Here is a 17617-nt window from a genome sequence, read left to right on the forward strand (position 1 = left end):
ATGACTATTTGAAAAGAGGAAAAAATCAAATACTTTCAAGCAAAGTAACAGGAAATGAAACATAGGTACATTATTTTCAGCTGCAAAAAAATTTGATAATAAAGTGTGGATGCCAAAACATGGAAAGCGTCCAGTTATTGCCAAATGTATCATCTCAGAGCACAATTCTCCGTGGAAATACCCTTTGATAGGGAGGGTTTGTGTTGCTACTTTCTTTTTCCAAGTAGAGCATTACATTAAAAATGTATAAATGTAAAATGAAATATTAAAAAAAAAAAAAAAAAAAAAAAAAACTTTCACAAACAATACGAAATCAGATGTTCTAAAACTGTTATCAGAGACCTCCACGTGGATAATGCCTCGGGCGTTAATTCCAAATTAATGGCCGGTTTTGTCTGTATATAGGGCTTTGTTGCTATCCATCAGATAGCTTACTCTCAATATCTTTATGAATTACCCTGTGATTTTTCTGTTCCAAAAATTTAAGATCTGAGGACAGGTTCCTGGAATATCTGGAAAAAATTGAGGAACGTAACGTCTGACCTTTAAACACATTATCTGGACGACGCTATATATAACTGCAAAGCATCACTTTTATCCGTAATTTATCAGTTTACTGAAGGTGTATCTAAAGAGGAGTACAAAAGAGCATTTTAGAATTGCATTTCACTTCTGGAGAAGTCTGTGCAATATACCAGTGTTTAGGTAGGTAGGTAGGTAGGTAGGTAGGTAGATGCAATGAGCACCACAACAAAACTGAACTTTGACCAAGATAGAGCTTTATTTTGAAATGTATTAGTTTATTTGAAATATTTTCAAAGTTCATAACACATTCTCAAAAACAGAGAAAAAAAAAAGACTGTATCATTAAATACATGTACATGTATAATTATGTGAAATTCAAATCTATCATAAACAATATTTTAGAGAAAATTAACATTAGTATTCACGTGATAATAAAGCCTCTCATTCTCTCTCTCTCTCTGGCGACATTTTCAAACTTTTTTTCAACTAGAATCGAACACTGCTCTTTTTTTTTGTGGGGGGGGGGGGGGGGGTTTACTATTGTTGAGCAAATAGGACACCCAAATTAAGAGATTTTTGATCGGGATCGACATACCCAATTATATTTTTGTAAATAGCATAAGCGGTCACCGTCATAACCAAAACATTCAAAATTTTGATTTTGTCTTTATATTCTCCTTTTATCAGGGGGAAATATATGGCACTCTAAAACATTTGCTTACATTGAGCATTTGTGATTTTGTATTGTGTAGTCACCTGAGACAATACCGCAGGCAGTACGCAAAGAGATCGCATTCGAGAATATTGTTCACAACAGCATGTTCATACTTGTGCGAGGAGCAGGTCGCATGAATAAATGAATAGTTGAGACAGTGCGTCTTTTTTCACATGAATTAACTTCATGTACGTGTAATAAGGACTTATTATGGCATTTCAACAAAACCAACTACAGTTCAACGTTGGTGTCCCAACATACACAGAAAATTTAGCCTTTCGTCACCATCGACCTGGAGCAATTATCGTAGAAAAACCTGTTGTACAACAAGCTTCGTCTGTGTTTATCCCGCGACAAAATGTTTCTCACGTCACTCGAGGTAAAAATTTCTTTGTCCATTCTGTTAAGTATTTTTTCCACTCTATAATTATCGCTCTAAATTTTAAACTACATTTTATCAATTTGTCTTTCTTTAGACTGAATAGAAACATATACTGAATAATGAATGAATTCCAAATTGTTAATAAATATTATTTATTTGTGTTATAATTATTTCAGAGGTTAATTCAAGTTCCTTGTCAAGTGATAGAATGGAAATAGCATTGAAACTGGCCCAGAGAGATATAAAAAAACAGAGAGAATTAGAGAGAATGCAGGCACTGAAAGGAAAAAGTAGATCTCCATCACCAAAATCATCTCGGACAAGGACAATTCCAGGGCAAAGATTTTGGAACAAAAATCAAAGAAGGCGTGATCCCAAAAAGGAAAACCGAGTTTTAACAGTACGAGAGCATGACAGGAATCGCCAACCAAAAGAAACTCGAACACAGACCCCACCCAGAGCACCAAAGTATGAGGGGAGGGTACCAGATCCAAACTTTCCTGGTATATAATATCTCTTGAGTATCATCTTAAGATTTCACTTTTGTAAATCATGCATTGATGTAAGTGTTTTGCTTGAAGTTCAGCTCTTATGAGTTATGAGATAGGATTTAATGTAAGATTTTTGCTAAAATTTTTGTATTTTGGTTTGATAAAATAAAACAGTTATTCAACCAATTTGGGTCAACAGTGGAGTATTTTGATATCAAATTATGTTTTTCTTTTTTAAAATTATTATTATTTAGTTTCATCGAATTCCCCACCATCAAAAGACACAGACTTAAAAATTTATCCAATAAGAAAGCTTCCTCCAAGTGACCAGCCAGCCAAAGAGATCGAAAGGCTTCAGCGAGAAATGGAATCTTATTTACAGCAGATACAGGTCATTGAGCAGAGAGCAATGAGGGGTAAATATATGTTTTATTTATTGACTTCTCTTTGAAAGATTCAAGGGGTATCAAAGGGTAACATACAAACTATTTAGTTTTGCTCTAAACCTGTATGAGAGTATATAAAGAGGTGAACACCAAACAAAATTAATGAGCTGTATCTCTTAGCTAAAAGGTTTGAGGTGTCATAAGGACCAAAAGCTTGCTTTATTTTATCAGTGATTTTTTTCTACCCATTGGGAAAGGGTCTGATACTGGTTCAATTGGGAAAAATAGCATCGAAGTAGAACAAAGAATTTTCTTCCTGTCATTTAAACAAATGAAACGTATTTTGCGTTTATTATAACCTCATTACCTATTATTTCGTGTTTTAAAGAATAAACAATAAGTATTTATTGTTTTTCATATCAATGTCCCTTGTTGTCACATTTTCAAGCTTTCAGTTTTTCAAAATGTAGGACACTACGCTGTCTACACCATAGGTCCCGGCATATTACGACTTATCTCTACTTTCGAATTAAGCAGAAGTGAAACAATTACTGTATATACTCAGCTATAAGTCAGTTTTTTGGGAGTTAAACTTTGGTCCAAAAATCTTTGTCCGACTTATAGGTGAGTTATAAAAAGACTGGTATTTTAGCGGGTCAATCCATCTAATATAAACCTAAAAAATACAACTGACTTAAGCGGACCGACCTATAAGCGAGTATATACAGTAGTCAACTTGTACAGTAAAATATGATGTCTTCATAGTCTGTTGCTTGGCGGTGGAATTGGGAATTTTTAGTCTCAAAACTGGGAAAAACTAACGTTTTTTGGCATTGGGAATGGTACCGTTTATCGGTACCAGTTATATAAGGAAAAAAAATGTTGTTTATACACGTATTTGGGAATACAATTTAATCAAGAGATTAACAAAAATAAAATGGACATTAAAGGGTAAAAAAATGTGGCTTTCTATTTTGGTGTATGAGTATATACATTGTCATCATGCTTCTAATGTATTCATGTTGTGGTGTAATTTAAAAAAAAAATATTAGCATACATTTTTTTTCTTGAATTCAGAGCAGTCCATGGATTTTCTTCAACACAAGTCTAAGAAGAAGAAGGGTTATCTCCCAGACGAGGAGGACAGTGAGAGGAAACAGGTTCGAAGTGAAGAGATCCAAACTCGAGCTGCGAGACAGCTGTATGTTCTTAGACAGCAGGTACGAGAGGTTCAGAACCAGCTAATCAGAGGGGAACCAGACAAACTGAAGCACACTAAGAAAGTAAGAGAAAGTTTTGTTTTGAATTTCTATTCTGGAAGAAAAAAAGTAATTTGGTAATGAATTGAATGATAAAATATCACTGGAATAAGTGGTTGTTCTGAGATGTGATCTAGACAATCATTCTATATTATCTTTTCATAAGCATGAAGTGATAAAAAAAAAGTTCATTGTTAAAACATAGAAGAAAAGTTGCAGAAATAATATGTCAAGTAATGGGCAGTTTCATTTGTTTAATTAAATGTACAGAGCCAGATCATGGCACGTTTGGCCGCAGCCCACCGTGGAGCGGTGAGAGCAGTCCAGTCATTTGTAAACAGCTTACCCTTCACAGATCTACAGAGAGGACTACCCAGCAGTTACCAGGAGTTAGCCCTCCTAATCAGACAGATGTCACTTCTGAGCACCCAGCTTAGTGTGGATGACAAGTCCAGTGTCCATCAAGATCTGCTGACCATGCTGGACAGAGTAGATGTGCGTATTTATATTACAATTATATAGTATTTTGAAAATTGTTATTGAAATACTTTATTAAGTGGAAGAAGGTTATTTAAGTGCAAGAATTTTTTAAAAGAACTTTCGAAGTATAAAATTAAGATGATTACATGTAGTTCTAAAATTTTAAGCATTGTTTGCCTTTTTTTGCAGGAGTTGAACAAGGCTTGGTGTGCAAAAGTCCAGACCTCTGGTAAAGCAGAAGGTGGTTCTCGACAGAAGTCCCCTCCCCGGCCTCCATTTGAAGTCCCCAAACCTGTCAATCAAACCAAACCAACATTTGTATCACATAAAGGCAAAGAGAACAGAGCTAGAAAAGGTACATCCTCCTAATATACTGACATGTAGACTGATAACATATAAAAACTAATACATTGTGTATCAAGTCATTATTTTGTACTACTTGTTATGAACATAACAGTAGATTTTTTTGATTTTTTTGTTTTTTATTTTTGGTTAAATAGGTGTTTTGATCACCAGGAAACCAGCCAAAGTTACAAAAAGAGCACAGCAAGGTTAGAATTATGTGTTCTGATTATTTTGTCATAAAGCATTTGTACAAACTAAATTACAGAATACCTTTATTTGCAAATCCCTAGTTGGACATATCTCTTATAGAATACAAAACTTTAGGGAGGATATAGATCTCTTCATGTCCTTCCTGCATTGTAATTTAACTTAGAATGTCTATAACTGAAGTTCTGCCTGCCATCTGTAGGTAGAACACTGACACCAGAGAGGAGGGCAACTCTACAGGCCGGAATAGCAGCATTGATGCAGGGAGATAAACAGAAGAGCCTCACTGATCTTACAGAGGGAGGTAAACAGACTAGCAATGCTGGAATGGCCTGGGAGATTCCAATAAGTAAACCCAAAAAGAGCCTCATCATCCCAGGAAAATTACAAGTAAATTGTTCATACAAAGTTAGAGCATATGTAATAATTCAGTGTGTAGATCATATAGTGGAATTATAGTGACTAATGTCACTCATATAATTTGAAACAAAAAATAGGATTTCTCTTTTTATTGCCATTAAGGTATGAAATTGAAGAAAACTTATCTCATACAATTGTATTTGTAATTTAAGCACTAATAGAATTTACCTTTGTTTGCTCAGGCTAAACGAGACAAGGCTCAGAAACCTGTGATCAAGTCTGTGCCAGAGACACATTATGCTGACCCCACCGTGGCCTCCCAGCTCAAAGTGACCACCCCTTACTTACAGGGAACAGTCTTAGAGAGGTCGTTTTCTGCTCCTCCGTCCCCAAGGTAGGTATCCAGTAAAGGTACCTAGCTAAAAGATTTATTTGTGATCATGTGAAATTTCAGGATATTGTTTAAATGTTTTGTTTGTAATATTTTTTTATAGAGGTTACAATATCAGTCCAGATAGTCCTTTACATGGAGCCTGGAAACCTGCAGGTAAAACTCCAACTCAGACGAGGAGAACTCGGTCTCAGAGTCCACAGTCTGCCCGACGAAAGATTTTGTCACAGGACGTAGATGAAAGTGTTATTCAGTAAGCTTTTGCTATTTCATTTATACTTTGTTCTTCAGCTATGGAGGATAAAAAGTTGATGATGTTAGGGTGATACTAAGACAAATTTGAATGAAACAACCACAAAAATGACCACTTCTCACTTTCAGTTACTACCTTGAAGACTTTACTCTTTAAGTGTTTGTGATGGAAATGATTATTTTATCTCCATTGGAGATGTACAGTGTTCTGTATCTCTTGTACATATTTGTAGACATAAGAATTTTTTTTTCAGAAACCTCTACCTTGATGCCTTTTCTAGCCCGAACCAGGTAAGACAGATTTTGAGATTCTGAATATTAACACTATACTTATATACTACATTGTTTAAAGGATTGATGAAACCTGAGAAAATAATGTCCATAAAATGGTTAAAATTTTCCTATGAATGAAATTCTACAATGTAAGAACAGTATTTTAAATAGTTTGGTAAACAAGTTTTTATGTTCTACTATTCAGGCATTTCAAGTATGAACATATGTTTGAACTAAATATAACAACTTCATAATTTTGATACCTAACTTTTTGCAGTCCATGGAGTTACAGAACAGAGGAAGATCTCCCACCAGACAAAGGTGAGGACATTACAGTTGTTTAAAATCACAGAAATCACATATAGTTTCTTTTTAAGTGTATTTATTGTTATAAAATATATTTTTATCCTGCTTGTAAAATATCTTTCTTTCTTTTTTTAACCATAACAGACGTCAGTTCAGCAGGTCCCCAGAGGGTTTAGTAACGGAGGCAGAGATGGCAATCAGAATGAGACTGAAACCATTGTTGGAACAGGCTGAGGTACACAAAATCAATTTTTATAACTGTTTATTTTCAAATTTAATGTTATAAGACTGAGCTACTCAGATTTATACAGTCCCTCTTGTACTTGTATCTGCAATAACTCGGGTCATCGTAATTCACAGTAACTTTCTGTTTTATGTATACAATAACTATGCACCTGTAATGCTAGTAACTTTCTGTTTTTTACAGTTGAAAAGTAATCATAGTCTGTTATTTGTAGAAAATGGCAGCCAGACAGGAACGTTTGTTAGCCACAAAAGATGTCTCTGCAAGACAGAAGTTAGCAGACAAGGCATACAACAATGTAAAGGGAACCTTTCATAGTCATAAACATTTTGTATCAAGCAATATAAAAAGCAACAACAAGCTTATAAATACAGCTTTTTTGTTACATATACATGTATTACTGTTGTAAATATCTATACATAACACTGCATTGAGATCTATGTACTTTAAAGTATTTTAAATTTATTGTTTAGAATTATTTCTCTATGTTTCAAATTGAAAATCTGGATAAGGTGCTATAAATAGATGTTCTTGTCTTTGAAGGTTGAAGCTCATGGAGACGTTCTCGCTGAGATGATTTTGAATGACATCATCAGGGACACTGCCGAGGAACTGGAGAATTTAGAAATGTCCGAGCGAGCCGGGTGTGAAGCCATCAGACTACAAAACAACCCCACTCTGGAGAACGTGTTCCAGAGACTAGAGCAGATGGAGGTATGTGGGTGTATGTCAAATAAACACACAGTCAAACCTTGTTATCTGGAACTTCATGGGGCTGAGATATTTGAGGATCCGAGATATTGAGGTTAAAATACATAAAGAAAAAGTGGTTGGGACTTCAGACCACTTCAACATATCCATGGTATTTGAGATATCTATGTTAGAGATGCCAAAATTTAACTTTATTATATTGTGGCAGACTTTCTAAAACATTCAGTGCAGGTAAAACATTTGTATTTAGAACATCTGTAGCCTTCAAGTGTACATCAGAAGTACATTATTGTAGATTTCTTCTTACAGTGTCTTGAAATGTTTTTCTTTTCTTGTCTTAACAATGTAACAATGAAAATAAAAGTGTAACCGAAATGAATAATAACAAAATGTTAAGGTTTTGAGGAAGTAAGTCAACAATCAGTTTGTGAAAGAAGCAAGATTTCCATTTCATAGAGTGTCGTTCAGTTACATATATTCTCATGTGGTCTTTTATCATTCAGCAAGAGCAGTTTGAGATCAGAAGGCGCTGGGCCACACTGGAGTTTGAGGAAGCAGGATCAAATCTGAGGTCCAAAAGACAAACTGGTCAGTCACTTTATGTTTACCAGATTATATTGTCATGCCTAGATTCTTTTTATGTGTAGCCATTGGTACTAGAAGTTAATTTGTTTTACTTAGTTAAAAGATACTATTAACATTAATTGTTATTACATGTACAATGTACTTGTTGATGGAGTTTGATTCAATTTAGGCACAAGAAATACATCTTAAAGCTTAAAATGTAAATATAAAAATTAAGTGAAGGTTTTGGGGTTTACGAGGTATTATGTACACCAGAGGACATGGTTATTCAGTGACACAAAAATTATCTTTCAGCATTATCTCAAGTTTCTAAGCCACATGCACCTGTTGCCATGGAAATCACCAGGAACAGTGGGCCTAGCATAATTGGCCAAAAGAACTTGTATGTATTTGGCAGAAAAATTATATAAAAGTGCTCTTCAATTTCAGAATGAATTTTTTGTAAATTTAATTTTTTTGTTTGTCATGAGAAGAGCATATATGTATGTAGTGCAAGAGTGAGGTAAACTTCATTATATTACAGGTATCAACAAGAGTTCAAGGAAGACCAGCCAATCATATTTACAAAATTCAAACCTGAACCAAAGTTTGTACAGAATAGAGTTGTACAGGAGGAGGAGGGTGCCAGTATAGGAGACACCAGTAAAAAAGTGGAGATAACTCTGGCTAAAAATGTGGTGGATAATATCCACAGTTATGTGGAGAAATATGAGAGACATTTGAGGAAAACATCTCACCAGATTCAGGGGAAATTTGATCCATGGAAATTAGTAGAAGAGTAAGCAAGCTTTCATTGATTATAATGTGAAAACAACATCTTCATTTGATGAAAATTCATTTAGAAATTATGATTGATTTTAAATATTATAGAGAAGTGCTATCACCTTTTTTGTGATTTACAGAGTTTCTGATCAAGTATTAGAGGATTGTTTGAAGGAAGTGTCTGAGGAGTTGGAGGATATTAATGAAGCAGCTGTTAACCAACTCTGTAAATCTGAATTCATGATCAATACCACCCTGAACAGCACACAGACTTCACCTGGCTTCACCCCCGGGGGTTCACCCCACCAGAGCCCCACCCACTCTCCAGGTGGGTATGTCTCAGTGGCCTCTCCTAATGGGGCTGTAAAGGTGGTAGCCTTCAGTGAAAAAGAGGATCTAGTCTCTGCCTCTCAGGAAGAACTTACAATATCAGAGGAAATGACTGAAGACGATGAGGATGAGGATGATTATGAAGATGATTATGAAGAAGAGAACTGATGAGTGTAGTTGATGTAAATTCTAATGAGTATATTTATAGGCATGTAAATTATTTTAGTTTTATAACTTTGTAATTTATGTATAGTTATATATTTCAAATTATTTGAAAATACAATCTGGAATCTATATATTTACACATTTACATGTAGAAAGTATGAAATTGAAACAAAAATTCGAAGAGTTTCGGTAAATAATAAAAATTAATCCTCTATCTCTCTATCTTGAACTGTAATATACACTGAAATTTTTTCTGTTCAATAAATCAATATTTATTACATTTCCTATATTGAAATATTTTCACTGTGAAGATATAAAAATCATGACTGAACTCCAGATTTTTCTTCCCTTCAGGAAAGTGTTATAATAAAGAAATTTTTTTCTATAAATAGCAAGAGTAAATAAACCATTCTTACATGTATGATTAAAACTGCCAAAGTTTCTCCAAATTGTTAATATCCAAGTTTACATTTTTCAGTCTATATTTTGCTTAGATATTACGTCTCTCAACTGCTCAGCTATGATGTCATAGCCTATTAAACTGCATAACAAAAAAGAAAAACCAAACAAAATGTTCACTTGTGAGACAGGATTTTTTTTTTCACTTGTGCTTTGCACTTGTAAAAATATTAAATTGAAAAATTTAAAATATATTAAAAAATCCTGTCTCATTGATGAAATAAATTCCATATCCAACTACAAAACATTGAGTATCCTCTGTTTTAAAAATGTATGTACCGGTATATTGGAATTGCTCTTGAAATTTCTTGATAGTAATTTACTTAAATAAAAGATAGTGTATAGAAGTTTGGTTGTACAAACATTGTTTGAATACCTGTTTTATGCTTCAGCAGTGTTCCAAGAAAGGTTTTCTTCTGTGATATTTTTTTTTTATAATTTAACTCTTAAAATGAAGTTATTTATGTTAAATAAATCTGTAATGTATAACGTGTATGTACTTGTATTTAGTATAATTAAAATATTGGTAATTGTTGTAATTATCAGGACTTTTCTTTCCTATTCAACATATTTCCATTTTGATTTTGCCAAGTTGTTTGATGGCCTATTCCCTTTTTCAAGGTGAAATAAATAAAACAAAAATGTTAAGACAGTGTCATTTATAATTCACAGATGCATAAAAGATAAAATTATGTGGAAGCTTCCTCATGTTGTTTAGATTAACATCCCATCCCCTTTGATTTGTCTGTTCTCGGGGGACCAAATCAACAAACATTGAGGTCTTTTTTGTGAAAATACTCTAAAATGCTTTTATTTTTTGTGGCTAATTTGAATCAATCTTAAATGATAAAAAAATGTTCGAGCAATGTGTTAGTCACCGCATAAATATAGGTTTCTTACATGACCACAATTCATTGAAAAAGCATAATCAGTTAACGAAGTTTTACATTGTTGTCATAAGTGTTCAAAATATTCAATTTATACCGTTTATGTTTGGAAAAAAGTTGAAAACTAAAATATGCAAAAAATTCGTTAAAATCAACATAAGTTATAAGGTATCGTTGTAAAATATCGGGATATAAATAAGGTTGACACGTGATCAGAACTTCCCTAAAGCCGCTTTGTAGTAGATATGATCAGTAATCACACTGTTAACCCGTACATGTATTTATATCCCTGTAGATATTTTTATGATACCGTATTTTTTTTAAATATTAACACGTCTTGCATATAAATAACAAGTTAAAGAACATTAATAACATGTATTAAACATAATTCACAAGATTTAGAAAATCAATAACAAAGTACAAATTCTTCGAGTATAAATCTCACTATTTTGCTTATTAATAACACGTTTACGAATATGAATAACAATTATGAACCTAAATTTACAGTGTAAATCTCAAGTTAACAAATTCTTAGAATATAAATCACAATACACGTATTTCGCATATTAATAACAAGTTTACGAATATGAATAACAATTATCGAATATAATCACAATACTTAGAATATGAATCAAGTTTACGAATATAAATAGCAACCTTTCTATTATAATATATATTTAAAGTAAACAACATCATTCAATCTCATCAACTTCCTGTAAAGTCAACTGAGTGCCACTGATCTGTTGGGATTTTGACTTTCTGGTTGACCTTTGATTTTGACCTTGTTTTAAGACCTTTAATTCTAACCCAGAGTTAGTTGCCTCTGCTTCCCTCCTCTCGTTAGTTACATTTTCAGACTTTGATGCCTTATTTGTTACAGGATGCCCCGACATGTCCGTTATATCTGGGTAATATTTTTTATCATCAAAATAGTCCCAGTTGTCAATGATCTCTGTTGTACAGCCATCTTTATTGCTTTTAAGTCTGTGTACTGGTATCGACACACTGGACGAACTGCAACCCATTGCTGACAATAAGGAAATGGACTTTTCTCCTGCAATGTAAGAGGAGATATATCAGATGTCATTAGAGTCGGACACGATGGAATTGTTGATTAAGGATATCTAAATTAATGCTGGAAATGCGTGATAGTAACACTTATTCAAGCGGAGAGAACAGCAGTGTATATATGTATATATAAATTTTCATAAATTCCCACTGCTTGATGTATTGTCTCTCTTAATATTAAGGTTGTCTCTTCACATTAACCCCTTTAATCTTTCTATATTAGGTAATTCATACGAATCTTGATAAAATTGTATTCAATAAATAAGATGAAGATAAAAGGAGATCAGTTTCATAAACCTCAGAGTAGGAGACAGGTACCTAGAGGAGTAAGCCTGTCGACCGATCACACCTGCCGTGATCCATCTGTACTGATCAGGTAAACGGAATAATCCGTAGTTAAAATTAGTATGAAAATAATTATGAAGTTAAGTCAAAATTCGACCCAACAACAGGTTGTGTTTGCAAAAAAAATTATTATAACGACCATAGAATTTGCGAAATGCTGATTTTAAGCTAGGTTGTTGAAATCCCTGTATCATCAACTTCTTTGTCACTAGACTGTTTTGGCCAAAAAATTGATCGTTCTCAGAGCATGCCCATGAGTATTGCATAAGTTTGGAGATATAAAAATCATATGCAGGTGATAGTAGAATATTACTACATAAGGAAAGCTAACGATGGAAAAGCTGAAGCCATCTCGTTTGTCATACAGTTTAGTAATTAATGTTAATTGACCCTCATCATTTGTCGTCAGTAAAACATCCAAATATAAAACGGATGTGGCAGACTCTGTGGTGTCTTTTATTTCGACTTCACACGGACATATCGAGTTGACATATAAATGGAAGTGACTATTGTTAATTGATGAAACGTCTGAATGTCGAATATTAAGGCCACGGCAAGTATTTTCTTCTTCTCATGTAAAAGTTTTTATATAAATTCTGATTCATATGAATATGAGAACGAATCGGCTAATAAAGGAAAACAATGTGTGACCATGGGAATTCTAACAGATTGTTGGAGGAATTGGTCTCCAAAGATCACAGAGATATAATTACTGAAGTCTTATTATAGTTTTTGCCTTAGGTATGTAATAATTTTATCTTTTTCGGTTTATGTTTGCAGAGAAGCAATTATTTTCAATAGATTTTTTAAATGTTTAATTTAAAAAAAATGAAACTTTCCACTTTTAGAACTTTTGCCTAAATATCGATAAATAGTTAGATAATATATATGAATAAATTATTTATACATTTATCTATAAGATCTCCCATGGTTTGTAGACGAATTATGTTTTCTATTCTCAAGCCATGATAAATATATTGGTATATAGTATATTACCATGGTTGTACTGATTTTATCAAACTTGTGTAATGTCTAAATGTTTACTAAACATATACTGGGGTAAAATGTGTAACTTGGATATTACGAAAGAGACAAAATAAAAAAGCCTGAAAGAAATCAAAATTACAGCACATTTGATGAATTGATATTTTATTATTTTTATATTAAAATTAAAGTATGGTCTCCAACCAAGATGACTCGAAGCACTATAGTTCGAAAGCTGTACACAGGAACATCAAAATGTTATATTCGATATAACTTGTTAAATTAACAATTATGTATACACCGCAACATCATTTTTAACTTCATAAATCAGACACAGGATTTCAGAGGGAGATTAATCAACGTTTCTATGGACACGTTTATCCAGGTCAATAATTTTGAATTAATATCTTATCCTAAAAATCCTCAAATTTCACGATTCATAATCAAATAGAATGTGAAATCTTTAAGTCGACCTGAGGTGAGATTAGATATTTGCCTTGAAGAGGGATTAAAGTACACATGCTATTCTAATAAAATTTAATAATTCGTGATAATTCTGATTACACGCATTTATAGGTATGATAAAGTATTAGTACATTCAGTATGTTTTGTACGAGAGAAGTAAAACTTTACATACCTATAAAAAGTTCTGGTCTTCCAAGAACAGTAAGGAGATGGTTTAACCTCAGTTGATTGGCACATTTACTCCAAAGTAAATCTTTTACTCACTAATAATTGATCAAAAAATTTAATGTATTGATTCAAGACAACTGAATAAACAATTACATATGCTAAAATGCCATTAAATGATGTATACTTTGTAATTTTCTATCGCTGACAATCTTATCTTTCTTAGGTAAATGAAATACCGTAAGCATTCTGTACTGCAATAAAATATTCAAGGAATATATAAAATTCAGGAACTATATATATATATATATATATATATATATATATATATATATATATATATATATATATATATATATATATATATATATATATTCTGAATTTTATTCCAACCCTAAAACATTCCCACAAACTTACACAACCTTTTGTATTATAAAGGTAAACAAATACTTAAAAACAACTTACTTTAATAACTGTTTCAGTGGTGAATTTTTTTACCTTATTTGTGTCTGTCCTGCCAATCCAAACTGCACAATGGAAGTCTACTAGACCGTTCAGTAAGATTGAAGGTGGTGTTCAAAGCGTCTGTGTATAAATAATCTCCAGCTCTCTCTCTCTCTCTCTGTAGGTGATCTTAACATATACTTAGTTACTAGATCAATAGAGACTTCACTTCATCTGAAGCGTCAATGGATGAAGGAAAAAGAATATCATTAAAGTTTCATAAACTGTATAAAGTAACAACTAAAATGAGGGATGGTGATCTTCCCTGACCCTTTTCTGGTTTTACACCTTCTAAGTTTATAAAATTTACCAACTCTCTATAATGCTGCTCTCTTAAAAAATAATATCAGGCGATTCATTTACAGGAGGTTATAATGTTCTTAATTAATGACTGAAATAAACAGTAAAAAGTCATCAGATTTATACAAATTATATATCATTTAGGGGCGGAAGAAGATTTATGGGATTTTGACCAGAATTAATAAAGGGAGAATTTTCATTTCTCGAAGACATGTAATCATTTTGTAATTAGGTTTTCTGGTTAAAACTCAAAAAAATTTTGAAATGCCCAATTTTCCTTAAAATTCATAATGCTTTCCTTTTAAAATCATTGCAACTGTTTGACTTCCTAATTCAAATTGGTTTAATTAAATGTTTAAGTTAAAAGAGATAGGTAGAATGTGTAGGAAAAAAGTTCTTCTACTTCAAATCATTTTCTGAAGAAAGTTATTGCGAGTAATTGTGATATAGTTCAAGTTTCTTCAAAACATAGCTTCAAGGACTAGATTGGGCCACAATCTATGAAAAATCAGGTAGGCGTTGTGAACCATGGACTCCTGATTCCTTTTTGTTTGTTTTATTTTATTTTTTATACTTTACATTTCTTTCTTTTTTTTGTAGTTTTCTTTCAATTTAAAAACTCTAAGGAACTTTCTGAAAATTTTAAATATCAAAATTTTACCAAAATCAATAACATCAAAACGTACTACTTTTCAACACTTTATACAACCATTCCCCACGACAAACTAAAGTCTAGGCATTTTGAAATCATAGACAGCTGGTTTTTCAATAAAAATAAGAAACTCTCAAATTTACTTACCTTGTCGTTAGTCATTTGCAAAATTATTTTGATTGAATACACAAGTACTCCGAAGTTTTTATGTAAAAGATGCTTGAGATTCTGATTGACATTATTATGTAGATTTTGGAGATCAGGTCTTCCAACAATCTGGTGGAATTTCCATAGGTACTAATTCCGCCTCGTTATTAGCAGACCTATTTTTATATTCATACGAAACAGAATTTATAAAAAAAAAAAAAAACTTCTACATGAAAAAAAGAAATCTCTTACTGTGGCCTTTAATTCAACATTTAGATATATCGACGACGTTTTATCAATTAATAATATTCATTTTCATTCCTACTTTGATTGTATATGTCCTTTTGAACTCGAAGTAAAAGATACCATAGAGTCTGATACATTTCTTTCATAATTGGAAATTTTACTAGAAAATTGATAACCTAACAACAAAACTTTATGATAAACGTGATTTCAACTTTTTTTCGTCAACTTCCTTTATTCATGTAGCAATAATCCATGATTCCCTGCATATGGAGTTTATGTCTCCCAGTTGATTTTATACTCAAGTACATGCTCTACGTACGAACAATTTCTAAAATGAAGCAAACTATTGACAAATAGGTTGATGAAACAGGAATAACAGTCTCGTTCAAAGTTAAAATTTTGGAAATTCTTTGGTCGATACTATGATCTTGTCAGCAAATACAATTTATCATTAAGTCGAATGTTGACTGAAGTTTTTCATACAAGTTGTTAGGCCAGTTTTTTTTTTCACACTGAATTGTATATGGATTTTTTCGTTTGCCCGATCATGACAAGGAATGCACGGCGGGTGTGACTGATCGATAGAGAATACCTACTCCTCGATGGTACCTGATCCCACCTCTGATGTTTTTAGAGGTCCGTGTTTGCTCTGCTCCAAATTTTTTATTGTTTTAATGGACTTTTGAGCTTGAATACTGTTCGTAATCTTCTTCATATTTCATTTATACATTTTACAAAAAATGTGATATTTTTTTATGAAAAATTTGTACATGGCAATTAATTGTCATATACAAATTTAGCATGAAATGTATAAAGATAACGAACAGTATTCAAAGTAATAGTCTCTTAAACAATACAAATTTTGGAGCAGAGCAAACACGGACCTCAGAGGTGGGATCAGGTGCCATGGGGCAGTGAGCATCCCCTGCCGACCGGTCACACCCGCCGTGTGCTCCTTGTCATGATCGGGAAATAACGGAAAAATCTGTCGACAATTCAGTGTGTAAATAATGGCCTAACAATTAGTATGAAAAACGTGATAAATTGTATTTGCTGACAAGGTCATTGTATCGACCATAGAACTTACGAAATGACGACTTAAACGAGACTGCTGATATTCTTGTTTCATTAACTTGTTTGTTATTAACTTACAGCGTTTTAAAAATTGCTCATACGTAGAGCATGTTTTTGCGTATCGAATCAACTGAGAGATATAAACCCCATATGCAGGTGATAAGGGTATATTGCTACATAAGTAAGGGAAGTTGACGATTGAAAAGTTAAAGTCATCACGTTTATCATAAAGCTTTGTTGCTAGATTACTATTAACGTCTTTTTCTTGTAAAATATCCAAATACGAAACAGATGTGTCAGACCCTGTGGTATATTTTATTTCAAGCTCACCGGGATATATCGTATCGACATAGGAATAGAAAAAAACCATTGTTAATTGACAATACATCGTCGATATATCTTAATGTCGAGTTGAAGGTCACAGCAAGTGTTTTCTTCTTTTCACGTATAAGATTTTGAAGAAAAAAAACATGAAACTTTTTTTTAAAAAATCTGTGAAAGTTTTATTTTATACAAGTGCCTACGATAGAAAAGGGATTTACACTGTATATTTCAATTGCGGTCATAAACTTAAATGTCTAAGATGATATCTCTTGCAGTAAAAAAAAAATATTTGTACAATCTAATTAGATTTTTGTTAAAACATTTCTAATTTCTACTTGTGTGCAATATTCACTGGAAAATATATTTTATCCGTACCTTATCAATTTTCAAGAGTAAATTAATTAAAAAAAAGTGTAGGTTCTTTCTAGGACATAAGCTCTTGAAAACGTAGGACTCAGATTCATTTATCGAATACATTAGTTATAAACGATTTTTTTGGTCATATACCAAACGGTCCAGAACCTTAGGATTTTGTTTTAGACAATCAACTTATTTGCTCTTTACTATTTTCATAGTAAATTATTATAATGTTCAAGGTCACTGACCCTGGAAACCACATTTTATCACTGATGTACTTTAAAACCACTTCTGGGCCACGGAGTGAAGAAATCCTCCGCTAGGTGACAAAAAATTATCTTAAAAATGAAATAAATAAGAAATCCTCGGGGTACTGAGTTTTAAAATTCAAATCATTTTCCCCCATTTTTAGAGTGATTCAGAGAAACTTAGATTAAAAGCTTTATACGGTTTTTGTTATAAAATGAAGTA

The 17617-nt window shown here is 32.5% G+C and overlaps 1 protein-coding gene across 1 annotated transcript; it reads left to right on the forward strand.

The window, feature by feature from the left end:
- Positions 1-1222: 1222 nt before the first annotated feature.
- Positions 1223-9353, forward strand: LOC133205880 (protein moonraker-like). The gene is made up of 19 exons (XM_061341766.1): positions 1223-1619; positions 1799-2125; positions 2368-2529; positions 3577-3782; positions 4029-4253; positions 4428-4593; positions 4739-4789; positions 4993-5180; positions 5393-5544; positions 5645-5794; positions 6048-6084; positions 6344-6387; positions 6517-6607; positions 6831-6914; positions 7160-7330; positions 7831-7915; positions 8207-8294; positions 8436-8690; positions 8815-9353. Exons 1-19 carry the CDS (start codon positions 1451-1453, stop codon positions 9170-9172), a joined length of 3009 nt encoding a protein of 1002 aa, XP_061197750.1. The 5' UTR covers positions 1223-1450; the 3' UTR covers positions 9173-9353.
- The last annotated feature ends 8264 nt before the right edge of the window (positions 9354-17617 follow it).

Source organism: Saccostrea echinata, unplaced genomic scaffold (assembly GCF_033153115.1).
Source record: "Saccostrea echinata isolate AGI-Se365-2 ecotype Australia unplaced genomic scaffold, CSIRO_AGI_Sech_v1 ptg000054l, whole genome shotgun sequence".
Lineage (NCBI taxonomy): Eukaryota > Metazoa > Mollusca > Bivalvia > Ostreida > Ostreidae > Saccostrea > Saccostrea echinata.